The following is a 27,490-nucleotide window of genomic DNA, read 5'->3' on the forward strand; positions in this document are numbered from 1 at the left end:
TCAAATGAAAGAGACTATAATAATCAACAAAATCGTGAGTTCACAAAGATCAACACATTTAAACAAGATCATGCTCAAGGGGAGAGAATTTTGGGTGGAGGCTAATGGTTGTGTTAGCCTAGGGTACAATGGGAGAGTAGAGGTGTAGCACGGCTTCTTGGCTACAGATTTGCCCGCCACTCAGGGCTCAAAAATGATGGGTCGATCCCTGGCTCACCTGGGGAAGAATAGCGAGAAGAAATCAAGCGAGCGAGATCGCTGCCGGTTTCATGCACGTAATCGGCCAACCACGAGGACACGGGAGATTGATTAGTTCAAAGCGGCGGGCGCGCGTGTCGGCCTGCCACGGGAAACCCAAGCAAAGCCGCGGACTCCCTCTCACTCACTCGGCCGACAAGCGGCCGGCAAGCAGACAGGCGGCCCGCCTCACCCCCAACACCCTGTCCCCCTCCCGCCGATGGTGCGCGTATATATATGCCCAGTCGCACCCGCCGGCCGGCATCGCATTCCCTCCCACCACGACTCCATCAACCAACCAATCCAGAGTTATTCTGCCTTTGCAAGAATCGCAGCTGACAACTACTCGGCTCTAGCTGGCCCGGATCGACGCGGCATGGAGCTGGAGCTCGGGCTGGCGCCGCCGACCAACGCCGGCCGCCCCCCACTCGGCAGCGGGAAGAGGGGCTTCGGCGAGGCGTTCGGGGAGGACGAGGAGCAGCGCAGGACGTCGACCACGACGCTGCCGCTCTTCGACGACGGCAGCAGTAGCAGCAGCTGCGACAGCGGCAGCGGCGGCGGCGTTGGGGGGAGCAAGAAGGCGCTGGTGGGGTGGCCGCCGGTGAGCTCCGCGCGCAGCAGGGCGTGCGGCAGGCACGTGAAGGTGTGGAAGGAGGGCGCGGCCATCGGGCGGAAGGTGTACCTGCCCTTCCACGGCTCCTACGCCGACCTCCTCGCCACGCTCGCCCGCATGTTCCCCGACCCCGCCGGCGACAGGGCGGGTTGCCTCGGTGGTGCTGCCGGCAAGGGCGAGGGCGAGATGGTGGTCACGTACGAGGACGCCGACGGCGACTGGATGCTGGTCGGCGACGTGCCGTGGGAGTAAGTCCATCATCATCATCTCCAATTTCCATTTCAAAGAACACAAAATCCTACTGCATCACTGAGTGTTAGTATAACTGAATAACTGACATCCTGGTGTGTTGATGTCTTTTCTGCAGGGATTTCGCGCGGTCGGTGAAACGCCTCAAGATTTTGCTCTGAAGAAACAAACAGAACGGCACTGCTAGATTTTGAGAAATGTTTTTCTTTTCTCTTCTGTGAGATTTCAGCTATGCAACTTCAGTGGCTGCTCATGTTGCAGACATCTTGTAATACTATAAATACTTATAATATACTACTACAACATTTCCTCGTATCATTTTCCCGTTTTCTCTCCCAGAACGTGTAAACATGTTGCGGCTATATGTATGTTTTTCCAACCAGAATACAGTGTCAGTTGTCCAACTGTCTACCCTATCGAAAAGGGCCAATTCAACTCTGCTACTATGTTCGATCGATGCTCTGTCAGATGAGATCCTTTTTTATTTCATTCGTTCCCAGCTGATTTCTTTTCTCGATGGAAGCAGGCAGGCTCGATTTGTAAAGCCTCAGCGGCCAGCAGTTTTTGCAGGTAAGCAGCTGTTACGGATGCTGACAGACAAGCATATATTATGCTCGGTCAGATTCTGCACGAACACTGGACATGAATGTGACCTGACGGGGGAATGTTTGCTCTGAAAGGAGGATCGGTGTGGCTTGCTGGCAACCAACTTCGCTTTTGCGTTGTGTTGTGTTGTGACACTGTTGGGTTTGGAAGAAAGTTTCAGTCTTCCCGATTTTGATCAACCATAGTAGATAGACAAAGACAGTACGCACCCTTTGGGGACTCCCCTTGGTTGGATGGGAAATAGTCTAAGGACATCGCCTCTCTAATCTAGGACTGCAATAGCCAGCGACCGTTCGCTGGCGGGGATGGCATTTGTGAACGGCGTGCCTGGCAGTTTTAGACTTTTAGTGTTTGGGGAATGACATTTTGACCCCAAAAATCATGGCATTTCGCTTATTTTAGTGTTTTTTTATCTGAGAACTGTCACCGTCAGATCTTGATCATGTGGCTACGAGGGGGGTCGCTCGGCTTTTCCTACTGGTAAATGGTCGCCAGATAACATTAGGGCTAATCTACATGGCTTCAACGTGTAAAAAGTGAAAGGTTCGTGAACCTTTGAAGCACAACGTTTGGATTCTCAACATCAATCTCGATCACATAGCCTCTAAGCAACACCTACGAGAATTTGACTCCCATTGGCTGCTCCTTCGGGATACTCACCTTTCGGAGGATGTTGAGGATGACATTGTGTGCCATAACAAGGCGAGCGGGCTTTACTCCTTGGTTTTGGCGTACAAAGCACAATTCATAGGGTCCACGAGCACTACCTTGAGGTGTACCATTTGGAATGCTTGGGCTCCACCAAAAGCTAAATTATTTGTTTGGCTTGCTATTCAAGATAGAATTTGGATAGCCGATCGGTTGGCGAGGCGAGGTTGGCAAAACCTCTATGCCAAAGAGTACAAGAAAGTGGGACTCACCTTTTTTTTCAAATGTCGATTCACTATTAGGATTTGGAACTTGGTTAAAGATTGGAATGCACATGTGTTCAGTCACAAATCCACCCCACCGCCAATCATCTTCGAAGTCATCAAGAAGGAAGCAAACATTTGGGTCATAGCGGGTGCATAAAAAATAGGAATATCATGCCAAGAGAGTAATAATCTTTGTGTAAAAAGGACGGCGTGTTAACAAACTCTATTCTTCTTCTTAATTAATGGACGAGGCAAAAAAAGACAGTTTGTACATTAAATGAAAGGAAAATAAATAGACAGAGAGTATTCAATAGCTAGAAGAAAAATAAACAAGTAATTTATTTATGTTGGCATAAAAACAAACCCCAGTCTACTTCCCGTGTCTCAACGTTTTCTCCAAGCATTTGATGAAGAAACTTTCGAAATAAGCTTGCACGAGTTGTGCCTATCTTATAAATTCGACAAGTAACAATAACCATGCACCATAAGGAGTTGGAATCTGAAAAAAGAAAATTAGATGACTGTGGCTTGTGACAAAAATAATAATCTAAAATGACGGGTTTTCCCTAACAACTCACCAGATCAAGATGCAAGAATACAAATAACACACAATGACAAAACAAGAAATCACACAGCTCTTCACATCGATTTTCTATGTCTACAGCTCTACCAGGTGAAGCTAGTTTATTTGGGAGCAAACAAGGCACAAGGGAGCTAAATGGGTTGATCTGTTGCGGTTTTACCGACTATCCATTTCTAGGAGTGATGAATAGGAGCTCCCCACGTTTGGAAGCATCTTGGGGGGTGAAAGTAGCACCGTCCTCCCGGCGTAGGCGGCCATAGCGAGACCTCCTATTATACACTGTAGGCTATAAATTGTCGCTACTCGCTAAGACGGGTAGGTGGGCGCCCTCCTAGCAATTCGTGCGCTTCCCTATCAATGTCGAGACAAACAATTTTTGTTATGATTTCAGTCATTTTTTTTCATTGGATTTCAATTGTTTCTGACCATTTTTAATTCAGGAACAAAATGTCAAAGAAAATATTCACGGAATAAAAAAAAGTGCACTTTTTTTATTTTTTGTCGGAAAAAGTGCACATTTTTTATTTCGCGGAATATTCATGAAATAAAAAATGTGCATTTTTTAAAAATGGTCACCAGTTCAAAAAATATTCATGTATTTTTAAAGTAGTCAAGAATAAAAAATATTCAAGTATTTAAATAACATTCCAAAAATTTGAAAATTATTCATGTGTTTCAGAAATTCCATTCAAAAAATTATTATATTCTATTTAAAATAAAAGTTCATTGTTTTTTTAAATCAGGTATTTAGAAACTAGCTTCTGTTTTCAAGAAAAGGACATTAAATTTTGAAAATATCCATAGATTCAGGAATTTATAAAGAAAACAGAAAAGGTAAAAGAAAGAAAACTGAAAAGATGAAAAAAAAGGAAAAACCATGCCTATAGAAACCCCGAATTCTTTTCAACAAAATCCGCTATTATTGGTGTCGCAGAAGAGACTAAAAGGTAAATTAGCCAATGCCCAAACTAAGCTAGGTGGTGGGATTAATACCAATATACTGATATCCTTCCCTATGAGCAAGGAATAACATATTCCGTCCATTGTGGTAGGGCGCGTCTTTGTGTTGCTTGTATTGGTAAGTGGGCCGACCCGGTAACAGTTCCATTGTTTTTTTCACTTCTTCTCTTACTTTTATTTATATTTTGAGAATTTCTAAATACATGTATACCTAAACAATTAGTTAATTTACTATTTGTTTAATGTCATTACAAAAATGAAAAATGTCCACACGCGTCTAGGACTCCCACGGTCACCGCCGAGGCATCATCCATGCCGCTGGGAGGAGACGGGGTACTTGGCGATGACATCTATGTCAACTCAGACGCGGGCATCTACGTGGATGGGTAGCAAGGGTGGACGGTGGCGATGGCTCGAATGCGGGAAGTGGAGGGCGAAGGCGGGAGGAGGGCAGCTTATTTTGGTTGACTTGTTCAATTTGAAGGGATTTGGCATGCGTACGTTCTGTCAGATCCGACGTGACGAACGCTTATGGGTGAGCCAAGGCCTCCCATATTTGCCCAGATATGAGTTGATCTTGAGGGGCGCCGGATAGCCTCAACGTATAGGGTTGTTTTGAGGGGCCTGTGTGTAGATGCTCTTACTAGTCCGCTTTTCCATTCAACTCCGGTTTGTAAATCGTTTGGCCAATTATTTTTTGGTTGGAAAAACGATAGCCAAAAAAAAGTCAAAACACACTTTTACTTATTTATTACTAAAAATGCGTTGAGTGCTGCAGATCAAGCAATTGGTATGTTTCCGAAAAGGAAAATACTTCCTCCGATCCAAAATAACGTCGCAGTTTTAAACTGGTTAGTTTAAAATTTTGCGACCATACGGAGCGGAGGGAGGGAGTAATTGATATACACTTCAAAAATGTCATGACACACAGACCACCGGGGCACTTTACCTTTCGCCACTTCCATTTTTCCATGCTTCGAAATTCGGAGAACGTGTAAACGAAATCGAAATTCCAAAGCCCAAGCCCAAAATCGATGGAGGGAAGCCACCCCCAGGCAGCGAGGGAGATGGCGGGAAAGCGAAACCCCTCTCCCCACCGACACGTGGGCCCACAGCCTCCCAGGGGCCCACACGGCAGGCCAATCTTCCGACGGAAGGAGGCGCGAGCGGGAAAATAAATCGCGGCTCGCGCCCGATTTCTCCCTCCCATTCCCCCAAACTCTTCCCCACCCCGCTTCTCCTCGACCCTGCCGCCGCCGCCCCCGCCGCCGTCCCCCGCCCGCCGCCGGACGCCAAGATGCTGGAGCTGCGGCTGGTGCAGGGGAGCCTGCTGAAGAAGGTGCTGGAGGCGATCAAGGAGCTGGTGACGGACGCCAACTTCGACTGCTCCGGGACCGGCTTCTCGCTGCAGGCCATGGACTCGTCCCACGTCGCGCTCGTCGCCCTCCTCCTCCGCTCCGAGGGCTTCGAGCACTACCGCTGCGACCGCAACCTCTCCATGGGCATGAACCTCGGCAACATGGCCAAGATGCTCCGCTGCGCCGGCAACGACGACATCATCACCATCAAGGCCGACGACGGCTCCGACACCGTCACCTTCATGTTCGAGTCGCCTAGTAAGCAGACCCTTCCCCCCCGATCCGATTTCCCCCCTTTGCTCCTCGTGGCTCGCTGTTGGATCCGTCGGTGACCCTGGTCTGGATGGATGGATGGGCAGATCAGGATAAGATCGCGGACTTCGAGATGAAGCTCATGGACATCGACAGCGAGCACCTCGGCATCCCCGACTCCGAGTACCAGGCCATCGTCCGCATGCCGTCCTCCGAGTTCTCCAGCATCTGCAAGGACCTCAGCAGCATCGGCGACACTGGTATGCTGAATACCAGTTTCCTGAAAAAAAATCTGCTGCACTTGCCGTCTCTGTTTCTTACATGCCTGACGGCGGCTTCTGGTCCGTGCGTTGCAGTTATTATCTCTGTCACCAAGGAGGGTGTCAAGTTCTCCACTGCTGGAGACATTGGGACTGCAAACATCGTTTGCAGGCAGAACAATACTGTTGACAAGGTATCTCGTGTTGCTTCTCCCCTGCTTAGCAGTGTGAATCGATTCCCTCTAGGCATTTAGACTGTGATTTCTTAGATATGCTGCATAGTGAAAGTTAAGAACCCCAACTGAACTGTTCTCAATCTGCTTGTTTACTGGTTACTCAGTTTTTATATCTGGACGATTTGGTAGTTATGTTGATATTGTAGTTTATTTATGGTAGATTGGCCCAAAAAATGTCTTATCTGCAGTTCATAGATGCACACTACCCTACTAGTATTTGTTTACAGAACCTAAAGTGATGATGTACCGCTAGGTATAATTATATTGCTTCCAAATGTTAAGCTGCTGTTACATCTTTTCTGAAATGATATTTATCAGGACACAAACTAATTTTGATGAGCCCTGTAATCTTTAGTCCTTTGAGCTGGTGAGCCTCACAACTGAAGTCATCGTTGCAAGTGTAAACTATCAGAATACCATTTTGATATCGCGGCTGAGATGGTCACAGTGACATCAGTGAACGAAAAGTAGATTTATATTCAGCACGAGGCCTGTGTGGAGTATCCGGCTCACCTGTATTTCACACTTGCAAAATTTACTTTAGTTTGAGCACTGGTTTCATATTGGGCTGATGTATCAATATGATAGCTAATGATTGTTTTGTCATGATGCAGCCTGAGCAATCAACCATTATAGAGATGCAAGAGCCGGTGTCACTCACCTTTGCTCTGAGGTACATGAACTCCTTCACCAAGGCAAGCCATCAGCCTCTCTTCTGAGCTGCCGGTGGTTGTCGAGTACAAGATTGGAGAGATGGGATACATTAGGTTTTATCTCGCGCCCAAGATCGAAGAGGATGAGGAAATGAAGGCATGATTGTGTTTCAAGGATATGCTTATCTTGCCTACTTTCCCTACTAGTTTAAACTGTCGTTTGCTTAACTATTGTTTGTAAGCAAAAAGGATGTTATGCTTGTTTTAGCTACTCTTGTATCTGGATTTCCAGTGATGAATGTTAGATTAGTGAATTATGCTTGTCCATGTTACACCAGTGCTGTCATGGTTAGATTTAGCATTTTTCCTTGTCAGGGATTTGTAGGGCTGCGTGGAAACAAGAAACCATAATTTCTAGCTGCCTGTACTGATTTTCTTGGCAATCCATCTTTTACAGTCTGATTAGTGTCAGCTAGCAGTATCATTTTAGTCGTTGGCCGGTCTGGTGTTGGTTCACCAGATCCGCATAGATGCCATGGTTAGTCCTATAACTAAACCCTGTGAATATGTCAATCCTGTTTCCGAGGCCGTGAATTACGCAGTCAGAAAATAGCACAATACTCTCATCAACGGAGTTTCAAGTATTCATTGGTTAGTTGCTGACAGTATGACTTGGCTGCTACTTGTACTAGTGTAGATAAGGTGCATCTGATGCTCACCATTTGCTTTACTTCACTGGTGTCATGGATGTTGAAGTGTATGTGTGGATTGTCTAGCCTTTCCAGTTCGGACTTTTGTTGCGTTGGCTAGTGCATGAAGCATAACAATGGACTGTTGCCAAAATGAAACAACCCAATGGGTAGATCTTCTAGAAACATACTACACATCCGCAAATTAGCATAACATTCATTAATTATGTTCCAATTTTTCATAGATTGAATGCTGACAGTCCAAAAATTGCTACTCTCGCCGTGATAAGGTGTCCCAAGCCCTTAACAATTCATATCCACAGGAACAACATTTCTTGATGTCATCAAAGGTGCAGTCTGACTAACTCAAAGTTGCTCCATAAATTTTTAAATAATTCTTAGAAGGTGCTGTCATGATTTTTCAAAATAAAAACAGAAGGCGGATTTGCTCAAGTTGGACACTGATGTGGTTTTATGATGTACACTATGATGTAGTTTTATGCAAAGTACTGCATGGCACAGCTACCGAACTACGGTGTCGTTTTATGCAACAGAGCACTGCATGTCACAACTACAACTAAACAGCTCTCAAAAGATGCGCTATCAAGATGGTGACTAGAACACCACTTCACATTTTGGATGAAAATCCGTGATCTGCCATTTACGGCTGAGAGGTTTAACCTTCGTTTTCATAACAAAAAGAGAAGGAAAAAAAAGCAAAGGGTTTCAAGTTTCCTGGACTAGTTACCGGCAGCAGACACTCACAATCATTTGTACTAGTAGCTGGTTTGAGTTCATTGCGGGTTCGGAGATGGTCTTAACGCTACATATTCACATAATCAGCATTTCTTTGATTTCATATCAAGAATGCAGTCTGGCTGATACATAACTGCTACTGCTAGTATTAGACAGGTTTCATCTGATGAAGACCATTACTATCTTGGCGATCACCATTCACTATCCTAGTGCATGTCTGCCAAACTGGAGCACCAGCAATTCCAGCTCAGCTGTCAATTTGATCGCGAAATTACTTCGATTCCGCCCTCAGACCCGAGTCAGCATTACTGTTTTGAAATCTGTCAAGGATTGTGAAGGTAACTGTCAATCATTTAAATGATAAATACCAACAAGGGATAAGAATCTTGTAGAATAGCACTAAATGTATCAAATACCAAGTTGATCCGACAGAAAAGATACTGTATTAACGGTCCATATAATTTCAGAAACTTAAGTAGACTGTTAATGGAAGTGGCAGGCTTAAGATGGCTTGTAGGACAGGTAGTTTAAAGGCTGGCATAATCCAAAGTAAAATTTACTAGTAGATCAGAATTAATGACTCCCAACAGGCCAACACAATCTTTTAGGAGTCTCAAACAGGTATATATGACACATTCCCTAAAAATATCTAGCTTGAGCCAAGAAATCTTGCTGTAATCTTTGCTACTGAAGTACTCCTACATGTTACAGCAAGCAGCTGGATCATACTTCAAGTATTCGACTCCTTAAATCCGTAAAAAAATGCTTACAAAATAATTAAATAGCAGCATGACTAACAAAACAAAAAAAAATACTCTCCCACCATGAATTTGTACAATGCCAGGATGCAAAATTACCTCTGCAAGTGAGGCACAAACAAAATGCTTTCTGTATTATTTGGCACCATGTCTTGTGGTTGATTTTTCCAGATTGAACATGTATCGAAATGACCAGCCCTTGCTGCAGGTGTTTCCTGCCTAACAGGCTTCATTTCATGGCCTGTTATAGAAACATACAGTAAAGTCAGAAAGAAGACAAATATGTACAACAGTTGACCAAAAGGCTGAAGATGATACTAGATGATAGAGGTTAAGTTCTAACTAGTTGTCATTTGAAAGATCTCTAACCTGGCACGGAGGCGGTCTCTTGAGTTGAACATAGCCAATGCTTTAGCATTGCCTCCTCTTGAAAGATCATCTGGCATGGATAAGAAAACAAGTGAAAAGATGTACTGTATATGGGAAGTACTGACAGTTTGCTTTTCTGCATTTGCAGAGGAGGGGGAGCTTATGCTCTGCACTCAACAGAACAGTTACCTCGGCCGGTAAGGTCAACTGAAGGGATCGAAGGGGGGACTCCTGCGATGGCCCGAGAAGGAACGGAGGCTCTCGAGTTGTCGTGCACGGAACACTTGACAACACAAGAGGTTCGTGACGCGGTCGGTCTTGATTGGGATGATCAAATGAAGGTCGAGCCCCTGACATTGCTCCTAAGAAATGATTCATAGGCAGCATGGCAGCTGGTGGGTTTGATGATGCGTCGACGCTGTTCTGGTTAAGTGCGGCGCACATTTGCGATGTTGGCAGATGGCCAGCTGCTCCTGGTAAGTTCACTGAGGGACGATACATGCCATTCCTCATGGACAGCATCTGGAAGAGTTATAGCAATCAGAACACAAATCGAAATGCGACAAAGCATAGCAATCGAACTCAAATTGATGCATTGGTGCTTTCCCTAGTCAATAGAGGCGCAGAAATGGGAAGCTACTTTATTATCACAGCACAACAACAAAACTGAAAACCGATGTTTCGTTTTCATTCAGTCAAGGGCAAAACAGATAGTTCCTTGTTCAACCTACTGACGCAACAGCCTAGCTAAATCAACATGTTTTGTCCAGTTTTTTTTATTGCCAAATTAAGGGCATTAAACTCAGAGATATATTCACATTTTCGTTCAGTGTTGACCAGTACATATAAAATTTTGACTAGGTATCAAACATTCAGACAAGCAGTAGCGATGCAGCACAAACTTTTCTGTCGAGAAAATTCAGTGGAGCAGCATTTTTGCCCACTTTTCCCTAGTCAATAGAGGCGCAGAAATGGGCAGCTACTTGATTATCACAGCACAACAATGAGACTGAAAACCGATGTTTGGTTTTCATTATATTCAAGGGCAAAAATGCTGCTCCACTGAATTTTCTCGACAGAAAAGTTTGTGCTCCAGGCAGCTATATTCACATTTTTCGTTCAGCGTTGACCATTTTAGGTGAGCACATATGAATTTTTCACTAGGTATCAAAAGTTTAGACAAGCAGTAGCGATGACGAAGCATAAACTTTTCTGTTGAGAAAATTCAGGGGAGCAGCATTCTGCTGACCTGCACTTGGAGCTGGAGGTGCTTGAGGTACTCGATGGCGTCGTCGAGCATGGAGGCCTTGTCCGTCTGCAGCCGCCGCCGGCCATACAACATCGCCTCAATTAGCTTCCAGCAAAAAAACAGAGAGGAGGGAACAGCAGTATGATTCTTGGGTGTGATGCACGGACGGACCTTGCTGGAGTTGGGCACGAGGCTCTGCAGCGCCTTCATCTTCTCGTTGATCTTGCACCGCCGCCTCTTCTCGGAGAGGTTGTGCACCTCGGCGGCGCGGGCCCTCTTGCCGCGCGGCCTCCCCGCCGGCTCCGACTCCGACGACCCCAGCGCCTCCTGCAATCAAAGTCGACCGAAAGCTCGTTACCGCGCCTGGCAAGCAAGCGATTCCGAAGGCGGCCACCCACCCACGCACTGCACTGAGCTACTGACCTCGCTGTCGCCGCGGTCGGCGGGAACAAACCCCATGCCGCCCTGGTGGTGGTGGTGGCGCATGATGAAGTCCAGGTGCTCCTGGTCCATCATGGCGCGCCGGCGACCGTCGCAGCGCCGCACTGGTGACCAGGAGAGGAGAGGAGAGCTCGCCACGAGCCGCAAGACTACTGGTCCGCCGCTGCCAGAACCGAGGAGGAGCCAAGAAAAGGAGCCCAGCAACTGTTCGGCGCCGCTGCTCACGAGGAGGAGGGAGAGCCCATGCCGCGAGCGCGACCGCACGGGCGTGCTCTGGCTCTCCTTTCCCGGGAAAAAAGCTGCAGCTGCTACGCAGAGCCTGCCTTTTGAGGTCCTTTCTTTTCACGCAGGCTCCGGGCTTCCTCCTCCACCTCGGTTCCCTCACCCTCCCCCACAGCTCTCTCTCTCTTTCTCGAGGACCAGGACGGGGACGAGGAGGGAGGGACATCGCAACTCGCAGGCGCATTGATGAAGGTGGTTTGCTGGCTGGGTTCGGCTGCCGCGTCGTCCGTCCGCGGACGCTGCATCATCGCGCCGCATTTACGCGGGGGCCATCAATGGCGTGCCGTGCTCGGCTCAACGCGCAACAGTCTCGCCTCGTGACCTCGCGCAGCTGCGGATTGCACGAGAGAGAGAGGATCTATCGCGGGCGTGCGTGCGTGCATGTCAGTCCTGCGCTGCGCTGCGCTGCTCGGGGGCACTGTGGCCTCGGTCAGCCGTCAGCGTACTCGCCTTCCGCGCACTGTGCAGTCGGTGCTGGGACGTGACGTTGGAGGGGAGCTTTTCCATCCACCAGGACCGGTTTGATCTGCGCCAGCATTTCGGATTTACCGTGGGCTCTCGGGGTAAAATTGGTTCGAGCCAAGGTAAAATAAGGGCATCCGACGGCAACCGTGAGCAACTCTAGCAGATCCCGCAAAACGATCTGACCCGCAAAATAACCGTCAAATTACAGGTCGGGGTCAGAAAATCTATACGATCAGACCACGCATCCCGTCCTGTCCCGCAAAATTTTTTGCGTGGCGCGGCAAATCTTCTCCCCCAACCTCTATCTTCACGGGCTGGGAGGCCGACCCGAGCTCAACCCTTATCCCGCGCGAGATTTGGCGGGAGGGACATTTTTGCGTGTCCTTTCCCGCTCCCCGCACCCTCCGCCACCATTGTCCCCCCTCCGCAAGCTCTGGTTGCTCCTCCCCGGCCGTCCCTCGCCGCCATGGACGACCCCATGCTGTCCTCCCTCACCGTTGAGGTCGCGCACGCCCCTTCCCCTCGGGCGGATCTCGTCGCCGGCCATGTTGGCCCCGCCGCCGTCGCCCAAGCCCACGCCGCGCCTGCCCGCAAGCGGCAGGGCAACGTGGTCGTGCAGGGCGAGAATCCGGCTGCCCCCGCCAAGATGGCCCGCGCTCCGGGCGCCAACGCGGCAGCGCGATCCCGGCCGGCGGCGGAGAAGGTCGGCAAGGTCGCGGGCGTAAAGCGGAGGAAGGTTCCGGCTTCAAAGAAGCCACCTTCTTCAACCTCTCGCTCCATCCCCCCGCAAGGAGGTGCTCCGGCGATGCCGTTCAACGGTGCTGCTCCCCTCGCGAGCGAGGTGTTTGACGAAATGGCCGGAAGGTATGCGTCTTCGGTCTTGGCGATCCCCTTTCATTTTTCGCCATTATTCTCGATAGCGCGTGACTTGTTATCGTTCGCTATAGCGGTGGTTCGAACAATGTAACAACCGAGTTCGTGAACTTGTTGGACACGAATGCGGTTGACGTTGATCAAGCCCCTTTCAAACCATTCGACTATAATGAAACAGAGGGCAACGTGGATGATCATGGTTGTGCGGACGAATTGGAGGAGATCGAAGCGGAATCATTTGAGCAATCGCAAGCAAAATCTGGAAAAAGCATAAGATCAAAGAACTACACGATTTTGGAAGATCAAGCTTTGATTCAAGCATGGAGTGTGGTGTCTCTTGATGCATGCACGGGTACTTCTCAAACATCCAAGAGATATTGATAAAGGATCGAAGATCAATACTTCCGCATTATGACAAAGTATCCCAATGGTACTCCACGCACATTTCGGTCGCTTCAAGGGCGTTGGGAGAATATCAAGCCTATGTGCAGCCGTTGGGCAGCTTGCTTGGAGCAAGTACGCAATGCACCTCCAAGTGGCACCGTGGAGTCTGACTATGTGAGTTTGTTTTGCCTTTGTTCAAATTGTGCATCATCATATTGCATCATGGGAAATGATTGGATCACTTTGTTCACATTGTGTAGGACAAGATTGCTCAACATAGATACAAGGACATGGAAGCTTCGGAAGGCAAATTTTTCAAACTAGAGCATTGTTGGGAGTTTCTCCAAAAGTGCGAGAAGTGAAAGTTGATCGACAAAGAATCCCCACCAAAGAGAAGCTCACTTACAAACATGGATGAAGATGAGGATGATGATGGCCCAAGAAATTTGCACAAGTCCGATGACGACAAGAAGACTAAGGAGCATATGAAGAGAGAGCAAGAAGCGTCGAGCTTGAGGGAGAAGATTGATGCCATGGTGCAATCCAACGAGTCGATGTTGTTGAAGTCGTTGGAGATCAAGAAAGAGTTGGCCGAGAAGAAGGCGAAGGGGAAGCAAGAAAAGTGGCAGTTGCTCAAAGAAGTGGGGCTGCGCAAAGCTGCCATCGAGGAGAGAAGAGCACGCGCCGCTGAAAACAAATCCATGTCCATGTTGCTCGCCGAAGAGAACAAGATCATGTCAATGAACCACAATGACATGGACGACCTCACCAAAACATGGCATGATATGGCAAGGAGAGAAATCTTGAAGAGAAGAATGGTGGCGCTGGCCGGTCCGTGCTACAGTTCCGGTGATGTTTTCTCTGCTCCATATGGTGGCAATGTGGATGATTTCAGTGCGGGAGTTGGAACAAGCACCGGAGGTGGATTCGGTGGCGCCGATGAATTTCAAGGTGGACTCGATGGCGCGGAGTGAAGATCGATCAAGATGATGCTGGGCATGGGCGCAAACCTTTTGCAGGGTCCTCTTTTGCGTTAGCCGTAATGAACTTGACTTCTATTTGCGCATAAAACTGTTTATGTCGTTTGAATTTGAACTTGTTTGTGAAATCCTATGTCAAATGCGAGATTTGCAGTTTATCTGTTTGCAGGTCGTTGCAGTGGTGCCCGAGCAGATCCCGCAGAAGCCGACCCGTAGAAAGGCATATTCCGCGAATATACTTTTTTACGGATCCGTTTGGGGGGTCTGCATCTGTGTTAGCCCGCGCCAGCCCGTAAAAGCGATTTTGCGTGAAGTGCAAACGCGTTTTGCGGGCCGGCGGGATGCGGGGTCTGCTAGAGTTGCTCTAAAAGTCCTCCCGCATCCATCCGCGGACGGGGGAGGACAGTTTGCGGACATGAATGCGAGAGGACGCCGCCGTGTACTCCCTCCGTTTCTTTTTAGTCCGCATATAAGGCCAACTCCACCGCGCGACCCCATCTTATCCGGGTGCGTCCGTTTGGATTAAAATGGACAAATAGCGCGGCCCAATGTGCGGCCCCAAACGGACAAATGTCCGGATTCCGTCCGTTTTCGACCCATCCCCGACCCAAATTTGTGCCGAGTTTGAGGTGAAACGGACATCGCGCGGACGGGCTCGCCACACGCCCTTGTCCTACCGTGGCCCGCCTGTCAGATACACTAGCAGTCCCTTCGCTTCCAGCGCCTCCACCCCCTCTCCTTGCCCCGCCCCGCCGTCGGTGCCACCGCTATTCTCCGGCCGCCTCCTCACCGCGCAGCCGTCGGCCGTCCATACCAAACCATGCCCGCGCGTTCGCCGTAGTTTTGGCCGTCGATCATAGGAGGTTTGGCCATCGCCGTCATTGCCGCCGGCAGAGGGGATACGACCGCCGGCGACATACCACGGCGGCCACGGCAACTTCCGATGAGAGATCTAGAGCGGTTAGTAGCCGGTCGGCAACCACCCCTGCCGCGTCGAGGTGATCATTACGACCTTTTTGCCATTACGACCGCAATTTGTTTGACACTTTGCCCATAAAGGTATGGACAGTGGAGATGAGTTTTTTACCACCACTTCATTTGTTCATCGGACGATTCGTCGTCGGATGATGAAGATCTTGTGGTAGCTGCACTGGTCGTTCACGACCACATTCAACGACAGCTTCCTCGGTACAGGTGATCAGTCCCTGGCCGTGCTCCCAACCTGAACCGCAACAGGGAGAGAGGCCACGCCCTGCTCTATGCCGATTACTTTTTCAACACCCCGCTCTTCAAGCCGGATAAATTCCGTCGCCATTTTCGAATGGCAAGGCATGTGTTCAATCGTATCTGAGAGGGAGTGGTTGCTCATGACCCATACTTCGAGTGCAAGACGGATGCCCTTGGCAAGCTTGGATTCTCCTCTTATCAGAAATGCACCGCGGCCATCCGCATGCTTGCATATGGAATTCTAGGCGATCTGGTGGATGAGTATGTGCGTATGAGTGAGACAACATGTCTGATGTCAATGTACAAGTTCTGCCAGGCTGTGATCGAGGTGTTTGGCCCTGAGTACTTGAGGCAGCCAACTGCTGCTGATACAGAGAGATTGTTGGCGACCAACGCAGCTAGAGGCTTTTCCAGGCATGCTTTGCAGTATAGATTGTATGCACTGGGAGTGGAAGAACTGTCCATTTATTTGGCAAGGCCGGTACAAGGGGCATGTCAAGGCGTGCACTGTCATATTAGAAGCGGTGGCTTCGCAGGATCTTTGGATATGGTATTATTTCTTCGGCATGGCAGGTTCTCACAATGATATCAACGTGCTGCAGCGTTCTCCAGTCTTCGCAAGGCTTGCAGAAAGCCACTCCCCACTTGTCAACTTTGAGATCAACGGCCACCAGTACAACAAGGGATACTATCTAGCTGATGATATATATCCTCACTGGTCAACTTTTGTGAAGACAATCTCGAAACCCCAAGGTGAGAAGAGAAAGAGATTTGCCCAAATGCAAGAGAGTGCTAGAAAGGATGTGGAACGTGCTTTTGGTGTGCTTCAATCCCGGTGGGGTATCGTTCGAAACCCTGCACTGTCATGGGATGAAACGAAGCTTTGGGAGGTGATGATTGCTTGTGTGATCATGCACAACATGATCGTCAAGAACGAGCGTGATGAGAGTATCTTCGACCAAGGATTTGATTATCAAGGTGAAAATGTTGAGCCCCTGCACCAAGAACCGGCCACATTTGAACACTTTGTCCAATTCCACCATGAGCTGCGTGATTGGCACACTCATTTGGATCTTCAAAATGACTTAGTTGAGCACGTGTGGGATCACATTGACAACCAATAGATGTATTGGCTCATTTTATGTTCAGTCAAAACAATTTCGATTTGATTGTAAAACTATTTTATTAGAGACAATTTCAATTGGGTTGTAAAACTATTTTTATTTTCAGACAAATATTTGGACGTGCAAACTAGTTTTGATATGAAAATATGGGCATTTTTGGCCTAGACGGACAGGATGGGGCAAAAGGATGTGGCCATGCGCCCCGCATCCCAGGACAGGCCCGGACACGACCCCATCTCCCTACCCAAAGGGACAAAATCCGGCCAAACCGGACGTCCGTTTGGGGTCGCGTGGTGGAGTTGGCCTAAGATTTGGTCAAAGTCAAACTACACAAAGTTTGACCAAATTTATATAAAAAATGTAAACATCTACAATATTAAAACTATATAGGATGAAAATACGTTTCATGGTGTATCTGATAATATTGATTTCATATTGTGAATGTTTATATTTTTAATATAAAGTTAGTCAAACTCTACAAAGCTTGACTTTGACCAAATCTTATATGCAGACTAAAAAGAAATGGCGGGAGTACATCCGGTCTTCCTCATTTTTTTCCAAGTCCGCACGATCAAATAGCCGCATGCAAAGGGCACAGACGTTCAAATAGCCTCATGCAGCACAAGTTCAAATTTTAAAAAAGTTCAAATATTACATCCCAACATTGTTGTCCCCTTTCACCGCCCACTGATGCTCAATCAGATCTTCCGTCAACTGCTCGTGAGTTGGTCGATGGCGAATTTATTGATGCATTTCAATAAACTCCTCAAATGTGGTTCGATTCTAGTCCGGAAGTTGGATATGATCACCCATGTTCTCAAATTTCAGAGTTGTGACAGCATCGTCATCCTCATCCTTGACGATCATATTGTGCATGATCACACAAACATGTCATCACCTCCCACAAGGTCTCCGGATCCCATTGTTTTGCAGGTCCATGAACAACTGCAAAACGGTCCCGAATAACTCTAAATGCCCCATCGACATCCTTTCTAGCTGGTTCTTGTTTTTGGGACAAACAATCGAAGACAGTATTGTGCATCCGAAAACGCTGGCGAAAATGGTCGGCGAATAGTGCATCAGAGGCAAAGTAGTCAGCCATCAGTGTCAAATGGATGCGCGCCCTGTTGCAGTTGAGCACTCGACGACCCTTGATCGAGCCCTTGAAATTGAGAACATGCTCCTCCGCACGCTCCGCGTCTTCAAGGACCGCTAACATTATCAACATCTAATTGGAGTACTCCTCCTTGTCCGATGAGTCGTCGGATGACTCAACATACTGCTCATATATGTACTCCAAATCAGAATCCATTACTACAAAGAAGATGGGACAACTGTTTTCAGCTCCGGCGATTCATCGAACAGTTGTCGGGCACGGTAGAGGATGTGTAAGTGCATCTAGTGCCACCCCTAGTTGGTTTTGGAGTATTGACGACAAACCTAGTTGAGGGACTAATGTGTTTGTGAGAATTGCAGGATAACACAGGTAGAAGTCCCTCATTAATTCGGTTTTTCTACCAGAGATGACCCCTAAAAATGTATGAAGACATTGAAGTCAAAGGTGGTATGTGAAGACATTCACATTAAAGACTATGACAAGAGAAGACATCGCATGAAGACTATGGAGTGCGAAGACTTAGACCTTTCGTAGTTCTTTTTCTTCTTTATTGAGTCATAGGAACCACCGTACTGTTAAGTGGGGTCCAAGAGAACCAGTCAGAATGACTGAAGTGATGCTTAACCAAAATCCTATGTCTTCGAGTGAAGACTATGAGAGTGAATCTTGTTCAGAGTTGGACAAGTCAGCTTTGCTTGTAGCCCAAAGTAAAGTTTCCATGTGTGTTTGAAATCTGACCGTTGGAACACGTGTCAGTTCCTTAGTGACCCAGGGTCATTTCGGACAAATCAGGTCGGGTTGCCTAGCGGCTATAAATAGCCCACCCCCTACAACCATAAACGGTTGGCTGCTCAGAGTTAAAGTACGGCTTTTGTCGTTTGAGAGCAACCCACCTCGAAGCCTTTGAGAGAGAATTCCTTGAGAGGATAAAGCCTAACCACCCAGAGCCAAAGAGTGTTAGGCATCACTTAAGTCTTCTTGTCTGTGTGATCTGAAGACTTATTACACTTAAGGACTGTGAATCCTCCAGCCGGTTAGGCGTCGCGTTCTGAGCATCTAGGAGTCATTGTGGATCGCCGGTGAACGAAATCTGTGAGGGTTTGGAAGTCTACCTTGAAGACTTACCAGAGTGATTGAGCGAGGACTGGGTGTCCTTAGCTCAAGGGGAATAAGGTGAAGACGAGGTCTTCTGAGTTGAATCTCAGCCTCCCTAACCAGACGTACAGTTGTCACAGCAACTGGAACTGGTCCAACAAATCATTGTCTTCAACGAGTCACTGGTTTGATCCTTCCCTTCCCTTTACTTACTGTTGGTTCTTGTGAAGTCACTGTACGATAGCATCACCATTCGACTTCACTAAGTGATTACGTGTACTGATTGGCTTCTCAATATCTTCCTACCTGATCCTTACTGCCTAGCTGCTATTAGTCATTGTGCTTTCACTTTATTGAATACGTGACTATGGTTTGCCTAGTGTAGTCTACCTTCCGCTGCATGGTAATAGGTTTATTTCTATCGTTTGTCTTCGAAACTTACATGTTTTGAAGACTTTCATAAAAATCGCCTATTCACCCCCCTCTAGTCGATCACTAGCACTTTCAATTGGTATCAGAGCAAGGTACTCCCTTGTTCTGTGTGATTCGGTCTAACCACCTGGAGTTTTAGCTATGTCGACTGCAGGGATAATTAAAGTCTCCGTTGCATGCCCCGTCTTCGATGGAACTGAATATCCCTACTGGAAGAATAAGATGTGCATGCATCTTGAAGCCATTGATGTCGACCTATGGTATGTCGTCAAGAATGGCGTTCCCAAGGCTGGAGAAGGTGTCACTGCCACTGATGTCAAGAAGTTCGTTCAACTGGACTCTACTGCCAAGAATATCATCTGTGGTCATCTGACCAAAGGACAGTATGGCCGCGTGAGTGCTTTGGAAACATCTAAGCTAGTCTGGGACTGGCTATCCAAGGTCAACAAAGGCGTCTCAACCCAGAGAGATCAGAGAATCAGTGTCCTTCACAACCTCTTCAACCGCTTCAAGAGAAATGAGAATGAGAATGTCCAGCTCACGTTTGATCGACTCACTGACATCACAAACGAGCTTCAAGCCCTCGGCGCTACTGAGATCACCAAGCATGAAGTCGTCAAGACACTCCTGAGATCACTTGATAGTTTGTTTGACACCCTAGCCCTGATGATTCAAGAATGTCCTGATTTCAAGACACTCGATCCGTCTGACATACTTGAGAGGCTCAACACACACGAATTTCAGCTTTCTGAGACATCTATGGTCCCAACTATGGGCGAACTCGTGCCTTGAAGGCAAAGGCTGTCTCCTCATCTGAAGAAGAATCTGACAGCAGTTCTGATGATCCTGAAGACATTGGAAGGGAGCTTGCTATGCTTATGAAGAAGTTCCAAAAATTCACCAAGAAGAAAGGCCTCAGAAAGTCTTCACGATCAAGCTCAAGGAATGATGAAGCTTCTGCTCATGACTACAAGAAGAGAACATGTCACAAGTGCAAGAAATCTGGCCACTACATCTCTGAGTGTCCACAGTGGGACAATGAGAACAAGAAGAAGAAGAAGAGCAAGGAGTATGACTCTGACGACAAGAAGAAGAAGAAATACTCAAAATCTTCTTTCAAGTCTTCCTCCAAGTCTTCATCACACAAGAAGAGCTCATCTGGCAAGGCACGTGCGTTTGTTGGCAAGGAAATGGACTCTAAGGAGGAGTCCGCTTATGAGGAGGCGGAGGTGGAGTCCGAGGAGGAGTCCGATTCTGGCGTTGCAAGTCTGGCTACAGCATACGTTGCCAAGTCCATCTTCAACACTGAAGACAATGACTTCATCACCGACACCGATGCAAATGATAAGGACTACTCCGCTCCTTCCTACTGCTTCATGGCACGCGGTGCCAAGGTAAACACACGCACTACTCACTATCAAACATCTAGTGACGATGACTCTGATTGTGGTTCCAAAGCCAGCTACAAAACACTTGCTAAAATTGCAACTGAACAACAGAAAGCTATGGAACACATTCAAAAACGGTTAGACAAAAGCGATGATCTGTTAGACGCTGAAATGACTTGATCTCAGTCCTTAATTGAAGACATAAAAAATCTTCACGTTAAGTATGAGGAACTTGAAAGTCGTCATGTAATGCTCTCAACAACTCATGAAAGGCTTTCCTATGATTATCTTCAAAGGAAGCAAGATCTTGAGAAATTGAGAGCGACTCATGAAGATCTTCAAAAGGAAAACGAGTCACTTCGCGCCGAACAGATCAGTTCAGCTCAGGAAGGATTTGAACCATCATGTCTTAAATGCATTGAGCGTGATAACGCTACTTCTGTTGCTGAATGTTCTATTGCTACTACTATTGCTGAATGTTCTATTGCTACTACTATTGCAATATCTTCAACTGTTGATGTGGTAACTAACCCCTCTGCTGTTGATACCACTGCTATTGCTGATGAGAATGCTAGGTTGAAGACACTGCTTGAAACAGGAATGTACAAAAGTCTCAAAGGGCATCAGACACTATGTGATGTCCTCAAAGGCAGATCCTGAACCGAAACCCTAGGAAAGAGGGTGTTGGGTTCGAAAGGAAAATGAATGCTGATGGCTCTTACCAGAAACCTGAGCAGTATCCCAAAACCACATGGGTTGCTGCAAAGGAACCTTCAGCAGATCCATCCACCCTATCTGGCTTCACTTGTGCTAACCCCATTGTTATTGATGAATCCTTTGATGCAAACTATAAACTGTTTAAGAATCAGAATGATGAAGTGTTTGCCAGGTATATTGGTACTAACTGCAGGAATGGACCGCCTATGAAGAAGATCTGGGTGCCGAAAAGGTGTTTGGAGAATCTCCCTGTGAATGTCATCATGACACCACAAGTGAAAAAGACAAGCCCCAGACCACAGGCTTCATATAGACAGAGGACTCACCTGAGTCACACTAACGCAAATGTTTTGCAGGGAAGCCATACTCAGGCCTATGAATATGAGCGCGGTCCATCAAACCGCCATGTTCATAAGACCAAGAACTATTCTGCTTATTCTTATGAGTACTATTGTCCACCTGCAAGACTTTTTGCTAGAGCTCCAAAGCCAAAGTTCTCAGATGCTGCACTTAGACTTATTGCTTCGAAGCCACCCCTGAAGATGTGGGTGGCTAAGAAAGCTTAACTCTTTTTTGCAGGGAAAAGTCTCCAGCCGAAAACCAAAATCGTCTGACACTATTGTTGGGGACCTTAAACATCTTGTAGAGCACAAGATCAAATGCCCAAATGGTCTTATTATGTACTTTGTTCCTGAATCGCTTGCAACTTGCCCTATCAGTCCTAATCTCGATCTAAACTTTAATAATCCACTGGTTCGTCAAATGTTTTTGCTTCACAATTCTCTTCGTGAAGCCTATCCCCCTAACTGCACTGTAGGGTATGACACCAGCTGCTTCAGAATGAATTATTGATAGTGGGTGTACAAATCACATGACTGGCAAGCGAAGCCTTCTCATGGACTCAACTTTACATCCATCTGACAAAAGTCACATCACATTTGCTGACACTGGTAAAAGCAAGGTATTGGGTCTAGGTAGAGTTGCAATCTCAAGGGATCAACACATGGATAAAGTCATGCTTGTTGAATCCCTTGGTTTCAACTTAATGTCTGTCTCAATGCTTTGCGATTTAAACATGATTGTGATGTTTGGAAAATATCGTTGCCTTGTACTAATGGAATCTAACAAGTCTCTAGTGTTTGAAGGGTATCGGAAAGATGATTTGTACATGGTAGATTTCTCAGCAGGACCACAACTTGCAGTATGTCCTCTAGCAAAAGCTTCTGAATGCTGGCTCTGGCATCAAAGGCTAGGGCATGCTGGCATGAGGAACCTCCACACCCTTGCAAGGAAGAAGCATGTCATAGGCATCGAGGGCGTCAAGTTCAATAAGGATCACTTATGCGGTGCCTATGAAGCAGGAAAGATGACGAGGGCCAAGCATCCCTCGAAGACAATCATGACAATGACTCAACCCTTCGAACTGCTACACATGGATCTCTTCGGTCCCACTCATTACTCAAATCTTACTACTACTGTTTGTCTCTATGGCTTTGTCATTGTTGATGATTATTCAAGATATACTTGGGTGCATATAATCCTTTACAAGACTGAAGTGCAGGATGTCTTCAGACGCTTCGCCAATCGAGCAATGAACAACTATGGCACCAAGATAAAGCACGTTAGAAGTGACAATGGCACTGAATTCAAGAACACTGGCCTAGATACATATCTTGATACTTTGGGCATCGCACATGAATTCTCAGCTCCGTACACGCCACAGCAGAATGGCGTTATTGAACGCAAGAACAGAACACTTATTGAGATGGCTCAGATGATGCTTGATGAATACAAGACTCCAAGAAAATTCTGGCCTGAAGCCATTGACACTGCATGCCATATCATCAACTATGTTTATCTTCACAAGCTTCTGAACAAGACATCCTATGAGCTCCTTACTGGCAAGAAGCCAAATGTCAGTTACTTCAGAGTATTTGGCGCCAGGTGCTGGATCAAGGATCCATATCACACTTCAAAATTTGCACCAAAAGCACATGAGGGTTTTATGCTAGGATATGGAAAGGATTCGCACTCCTACAGAGTCTTCAATCTCTTTCATTATAAAGTGGTTGAAATAGTGGATGTGCGGTTCGATGAGACTAACGCTCACAAAGAGAGCACCTACCAAATGTGCTAGATGAAGTTCCATCCAGTGAATCAATCAAACTTATGGGAACTGGAGAAATCATACCTTCTGAAGCTCAACCTGAAGAGGAACTTATCATCTTCGCACCTGATCAACCTGAAGACAATGCTCAGCCTGAAGACAATCCCTCTAACAATGACAATGATCAGCAAGAGCAAAATCTTCGTCCTGTACATCCCCGTGATGCAAATGAAGTACAGATTGAGAGAATAATTGATAGCATCAATGCACCAGGTCCACTCACTCGTTCAAGGGCAACACAACTAGCAAATTTCTGTGGGCACTTCGCATTCGTCTCAATAACTGAACCCAAGAAAGTTGAAGAAGCCTTCATGGAACCTGAATGGATTCAAGCTATGCAAGAAGAGCTTCAACAGTTTGAGCTGAATAATGTATGGGAACTGGTTAAGCGTCCTGATCCTCGGAAGCACAATATAATAGGCACCAAATGGATATATCGCAACAAGCAAGATGAGCATGGTCAAGTTGTCAGAAACAAAGCTCGTCTCGTTGCTCAAGGATACACTCAAGTTGAAGGGATTGACTTCGATGAAATATTTGCTCCTGTGGCTAGACTTGAAGCCATACGCATACTGCTGGCCTATGCAAATCATCATAACATACTTCTATATCAAATGGATGTGAAGAGCGCTTTTCTTAATGGCAAGATTGAAGAAGAAGTGTATGTTGCACAACCGCCTGGCTTTGAAGATCCAAAACATCCTGACATGGTGTACAAGCTCAACAAGGCACTGTATGGCCTCAAACAAGCCCCTCGGGCTTGGTATGACACACTCAAAGACTTCCTGAAGAGCAAAGGCTTCAAATCTGGTTCCCTCGACCCCACTCTCTTCATGAAGACATATGATGGTGAACTGTTTGTGTGCCAAATATATGTGGATGACATTATCTTCGGCTGCACCAATCAGAAATACAGTGAAGAGTTTGGATATATGATGCAAGAGCAATATCAGATGTCCATGATGGGTGAGCTGAAGTTCTTCCTTGGTCTTCAAATACGTCAGCAACGCAACGGCATCTTTATATATCAAGAGAAGTATCTCAAAGATTGCCTGAAGAAGTTTGGTATGCAAGACTGCAAAGGCTTCACGACGCCAATGCCAGCCAAACATCATCTTGGTCCCGACGATAATGGTAAAGAGTTCGATCAAAAGGTATACCGCTCCATGATTGGTTCTTTACTTTATCTATGTGCATCTAGGCCAGATATTATGCTTAGTGTTTGCATGTGTGCTCGATTCCAAGCGGCACCAAAGGAATCGCATCACTTAGCTGTGAAGCGAATTCTTCGATATTTGGCTTACACCCCAACTCTAGGATTATGGTATCCAAAGGGCTCAGAGTTTGATCTGGTTGGATTCTTAGATGCTGATTATGCTGGTGACAAGGTGGATCGCAAGTCTACATCAGGCACATGTCATTTTCTGGGACGATCACTTGTATGTTGGTCTTCAAAGAAGCAGAACTGTGTATCTCTCTCCACTGCTGAATCTGAATACATTGCTGCTGGATCTTGCTGCGCTCAGCTTCTGTGGATGAAGCAAAAACTCAAAGACTATGTCATTCATCTGAAGCAAGTGCCACTCTACTGCGACAACAAAAGCACCATCAAGATTGCCAACAACCCAGTTCAGCACTCGAAGACAAAGCACATTGAAATTCGTCATGACTTTCTCAGAGATCATGTTGTGAAGGAAGATATTGATATCATACACGTCAACACTGAAGAGCAATTGGCAGATATCTTCACCAAGCCCTTGGATGAGAAGAGATTTTGCAAGTTACGGTGTGAGCTAAATATCTTGGAATCCTCAAATGTCCTGTGATCAGGCACACATCCTAACACTTATGCATATTGATGACTTAGATGTGCAACACACGAAGTAAAGTATATCTTCAATCAATGAAGACATACATTCTAAGTGTGAATACATTAATGTGGAATTTGACTTCGGAGCGCCACGATAATTATGCGCCGTGTCTGGGTCTAATACTTCCTATACGGTGGGTAACGCCACCACCAAATTCTTCTATTTGAAGTATTTTACCCATGACGTTACATTTGCTATGTCTTCACATTTTGTTTGTCTTCATTCTCAACTTGTCCTCATGATTATCTTCACTATGTTGGTTTGATTGTCTTTTTCACATATATATATATATACATATATATACTAGTGTTCTGTCCTCTACAACATTCACTTATAGCTATGTCTTCTTGTTGAATTTTTTGAACTAAGTGAATGTGATTGGACCCTAACCTCTCTATGCTTTCTATCTCAAACTCTATCTCTCCAAATCATATGCATTCTCTTGAAACTGTCGAATGTCTTCTCTGCGTCCTTGTTAGCAGAAGATACAGAGACAAACATTAAGTCCGTTTTCAATGCTAATTCCTTCACATGAAACCCGAAGAAGTAGGAACGACCACCCGACAATCCAGGCGTGCGTGGGAACATGGAACAACCTCCGATATGTTGCATGATGGCCATGTGTCCTTCAGATGTGAAGCGCCAGGGGCACCTGTGTAATAACACTGTGTCGTCCCTGTCCCTATAAATACACGCCTCACCACAGTCATTATCCTTTCTTCCACTCTCGCTCAAACCCTAGCGCCACTGCTAGCCCTCGACGATGCCGGCGACGAAGCGCTTAGCTGCCGCGACATCTTCGACACCGTCTTCACGCCGGCCGCGGACATCGTCTTCTCCGCCGCCGCCGTAGGTGTCCTCCGTCGCCAAGTTAGGGCACGGACGATCGAACAGCTCGGCCTCCTCTATCACTCTGTCTAGCAGTTCTTCGTGTGGTAAATAAAACTTCCTTTTTACGGCCCCTTTGATCCTATAGATTCGTCACTTTCTACCACAAGTAGTTTCTGTTCACACAAGTTGGATCTATTTCATACTGCATCTCATAATATGCCTACTATGTTCACTTATGCTTCACAAAGTAGTTAGATTCCTCACTTGTACTGATCCGTGGATTCATACAAATCTGGAACCAACTCCTTATCTATGAGTGAATGTCTTCGCACGATGAGGTCAATGTCCTCTAAACTGATTTATCTTCAAAATCTTCTGAGAATGCATATGACCTCTTCCCCTTCCCTCGCACCTTAATGCTGTCACAGGTACATGTCCGTGGGAGAATCCCTTGGTTCTCATAGTCTGCATTCATTTGCAGAATTCTTACAACATCATATAAATTCTCCCGAAGCCAGTTCCTGTTTGTCCAGCAAGCGAAAGCCTTTGAAGCCTTTGAACGTATTGAAGCCATTCAGTTTAAAGTTCATGGCTGCAGAGAAATCAGCAAGGAAGGTTGGCAGAAAGCGTCGAGGTGAAACATCAAGAGATCTGCCCGATGACCTCTCAGAGCTGTACAAGACAGATCCAGAAGAGGATTACAATCAGCGCAAGACACGAATCCAATGGATTCGACGATATTGGGCAGAACAGTGGTTCAAGTACAGGTTTGTGACCAAGGAATATGCTGAGAAGAATGCCATCAAGCGACCATGGGGAGACATCCTATACAGAAATCTTCAACCCAGGTCCAGAGATGAAGCCATTGAACAAGGCTTCTATCCCTGCATGGTCCATGGACCACAGCCTGCGGATGCTGACCCATCGTCATTGCTATGGTGTCATGACGACAATCTGTTCAAGCGCAACTTCCAGTTTTCCCAGAATTCGGCGAAGCCACTGGCTACTGCACCTCCTGAAGACAGTGTGCAGTCTGAAAATTTGTCACGCATCTCCAAGCCCTCAAAAGTCAAGATGCCTCTGCAACACACCAGCCAAGAACTGACTGCTGCTGCTATTCTGTGCAACGACACCATTGATCTGTCCAGCGATGAAGATCTAGCAGATGACGCTCTTGAGCAACTGATCAAGAGCAAAGAAGAAGCTGAAATCTTCAATGATTTGCCTCTCTTTGACGTGGCAATCATCCATAACTTCATTAATGAGTGGTTTGACACGCCCAACCTCAGCTTTGAAGATCTGCAACTTCCGATTGGCCTCAGTGTTGCCTTCCATGGCGCCATTGCTTCAGAGC

At 46.6% G+C, this 27,490-nt stretch overlaps 3 protein-coding genes across 3 annotated transcripts; 2 read left to right on the plus strand and 1 right to left on the minus strand.

Moving 5' to 3' along the window:
- Positions 1 to 517: 517 nt before the first annotated feature.
- Positions 518 to 1,482, plus strand: LOC119318412 (auxin-responsive protein IAA9-like). Its single transcript, XM_037592969.1, has 2 exons — positions 518 to 1,098; positions 1,218 to 1,482. The coding sequence occupies exons 1-2, from the start codon at positions 614 to 616 to the stop codon at positions 1,258 to 1,260; spliced, it is 528 nt and encodes a 175-aa protein (XP_037448866.1). The 5' UTR covers positions 518 to 613; the 3' UTR covers positions 1,261 to 1,482.
- Positions 1,483 to 5,355: 3,873 nt separating this feature from the next.
- Positions 5,356 to 7,338, plus strand: LOC119318411 (proliferating cell nuclear antigen-like). The gene is made up of 4 exons (XM_037592968.1): positions 5,356 to 5,778; positions 5,880 to 6,032; positions 6,129 to 6,226; positions 6,883 to 7,338. The coding sequence occupies exons 1-4, from the start codon at positions 5,460 to 5,462 to the stop codon at positions 6,985 to 6,987; spliced, it is 675 nt and encodes a 224-aa protein (XP_037448865.1). The 5' UTR covers positions 5,356 to 5,459; the 3' UTR covers positions 6,988 to 7,338.
- Positions 7,339 to 8,366: 1,028 nt separating this feature from the next.
- LOC119318413 (transcription factor PIF1-like) lies at positions 8,367 to 11,606 on the minus strand. Its single transcript, XM_037592970.1, has 7 exons — positions 11,166 to 11,606; positions 10,914 to 11,069; positions 10,743 to 10,808; positions 9,683 to 10,015; positions 9,494 to 9,563; positions 9,224 to 9,365; positions 8,367 to 8,686 (listed from the first exon to the last, which is right to left on the minus strand). Exons 1-7 carry the CDS (start codon positions 11,256 to 11,258, stop codon positions 8,638 to 8,640), a joined length of 909 nt encoding a protein of 302 aa, XP_037448867.1. The 5' UTR covers positions 11,259 to 11,606; the 3' UTR covers positions 8,367 to 8,637.
- Between the last annotated feature and the right edge of the window lie 15,884 nt (positions 11,607 to 27,490).

This window comes from Triticum dicoccoides, chromosome 6A (genome assembly GCF_002162155.2).
Source record: "Triticum dicoccoides isolate Atlit2015 ecotype Zavitan chromosome 6A, WEW_v2.0, whole genome shotgun sequence".
NCBI lineage: Eukaryota > Viridiplantae > Streptophyta > Magnoliopsida > Poales > Poaceae > Triticum > Triticum dicoccoides.

Bases quoted from the DNA above. Each gene is read 5' to 3' on its own strand.
- LOC119318412 (XM_037592969.1), top strand. From the start codon at position 614: ATGGAGCTGGAGCTCGGGCTGGCGCCGCCGACCAACGCCGGCCGCCCC. The intron at 1,099-1,217 runs GTAAGTCCATCA...TCTTTTCTGCAG, and splicing joins GTCGGCGACGTGCCGTGGGA to GGATTTCGCGCGGTCGGTGA.
- LOC119318411 (XM_037592968.1), top strand. From the start codon at position 5,460: ATGCTGGAGCTGCGGCTGGTGCAGGGGAGCCTGCTGAAGAAGGTGCTG. The intron at 5,779-5,879 runs GTAAGCAGACCC...ATGGATGGGCAG, and splicing joins CTTCATGTTCGAGTCGCCTA to ATCAGGATAAGATCGCGGAC. The intron at 6,227-6,882 runs GTATCTCGTGTT...GTCATGATGCAG, and splicing joins AGAACAATACTGTTGACAAG to CCTGAGCAATCAACCATTAT.
- LOC119318413 (XM_037592970.1), bottom strand. From the start codon at position 11,258: ATGATGGACCAGGAGCACCTGGACTTCATCATGCGCCACCACCACCAC. The intron at 11,070-11,165 runs GTCAGTAGCTCA...CTTTGATTGCAG, and splicing joins CCGACCGCGGCGACAGCGAG to GAGGCGCTGGGGTCGTCGGA. The intron at 10,016-10,742 runs GTCAGCAGAATG...TAACTCTTCCAG, and splicing joins ACCTCCAGCTCCAAGTGCAG to ATGCTGTCCATGAGGAATGG.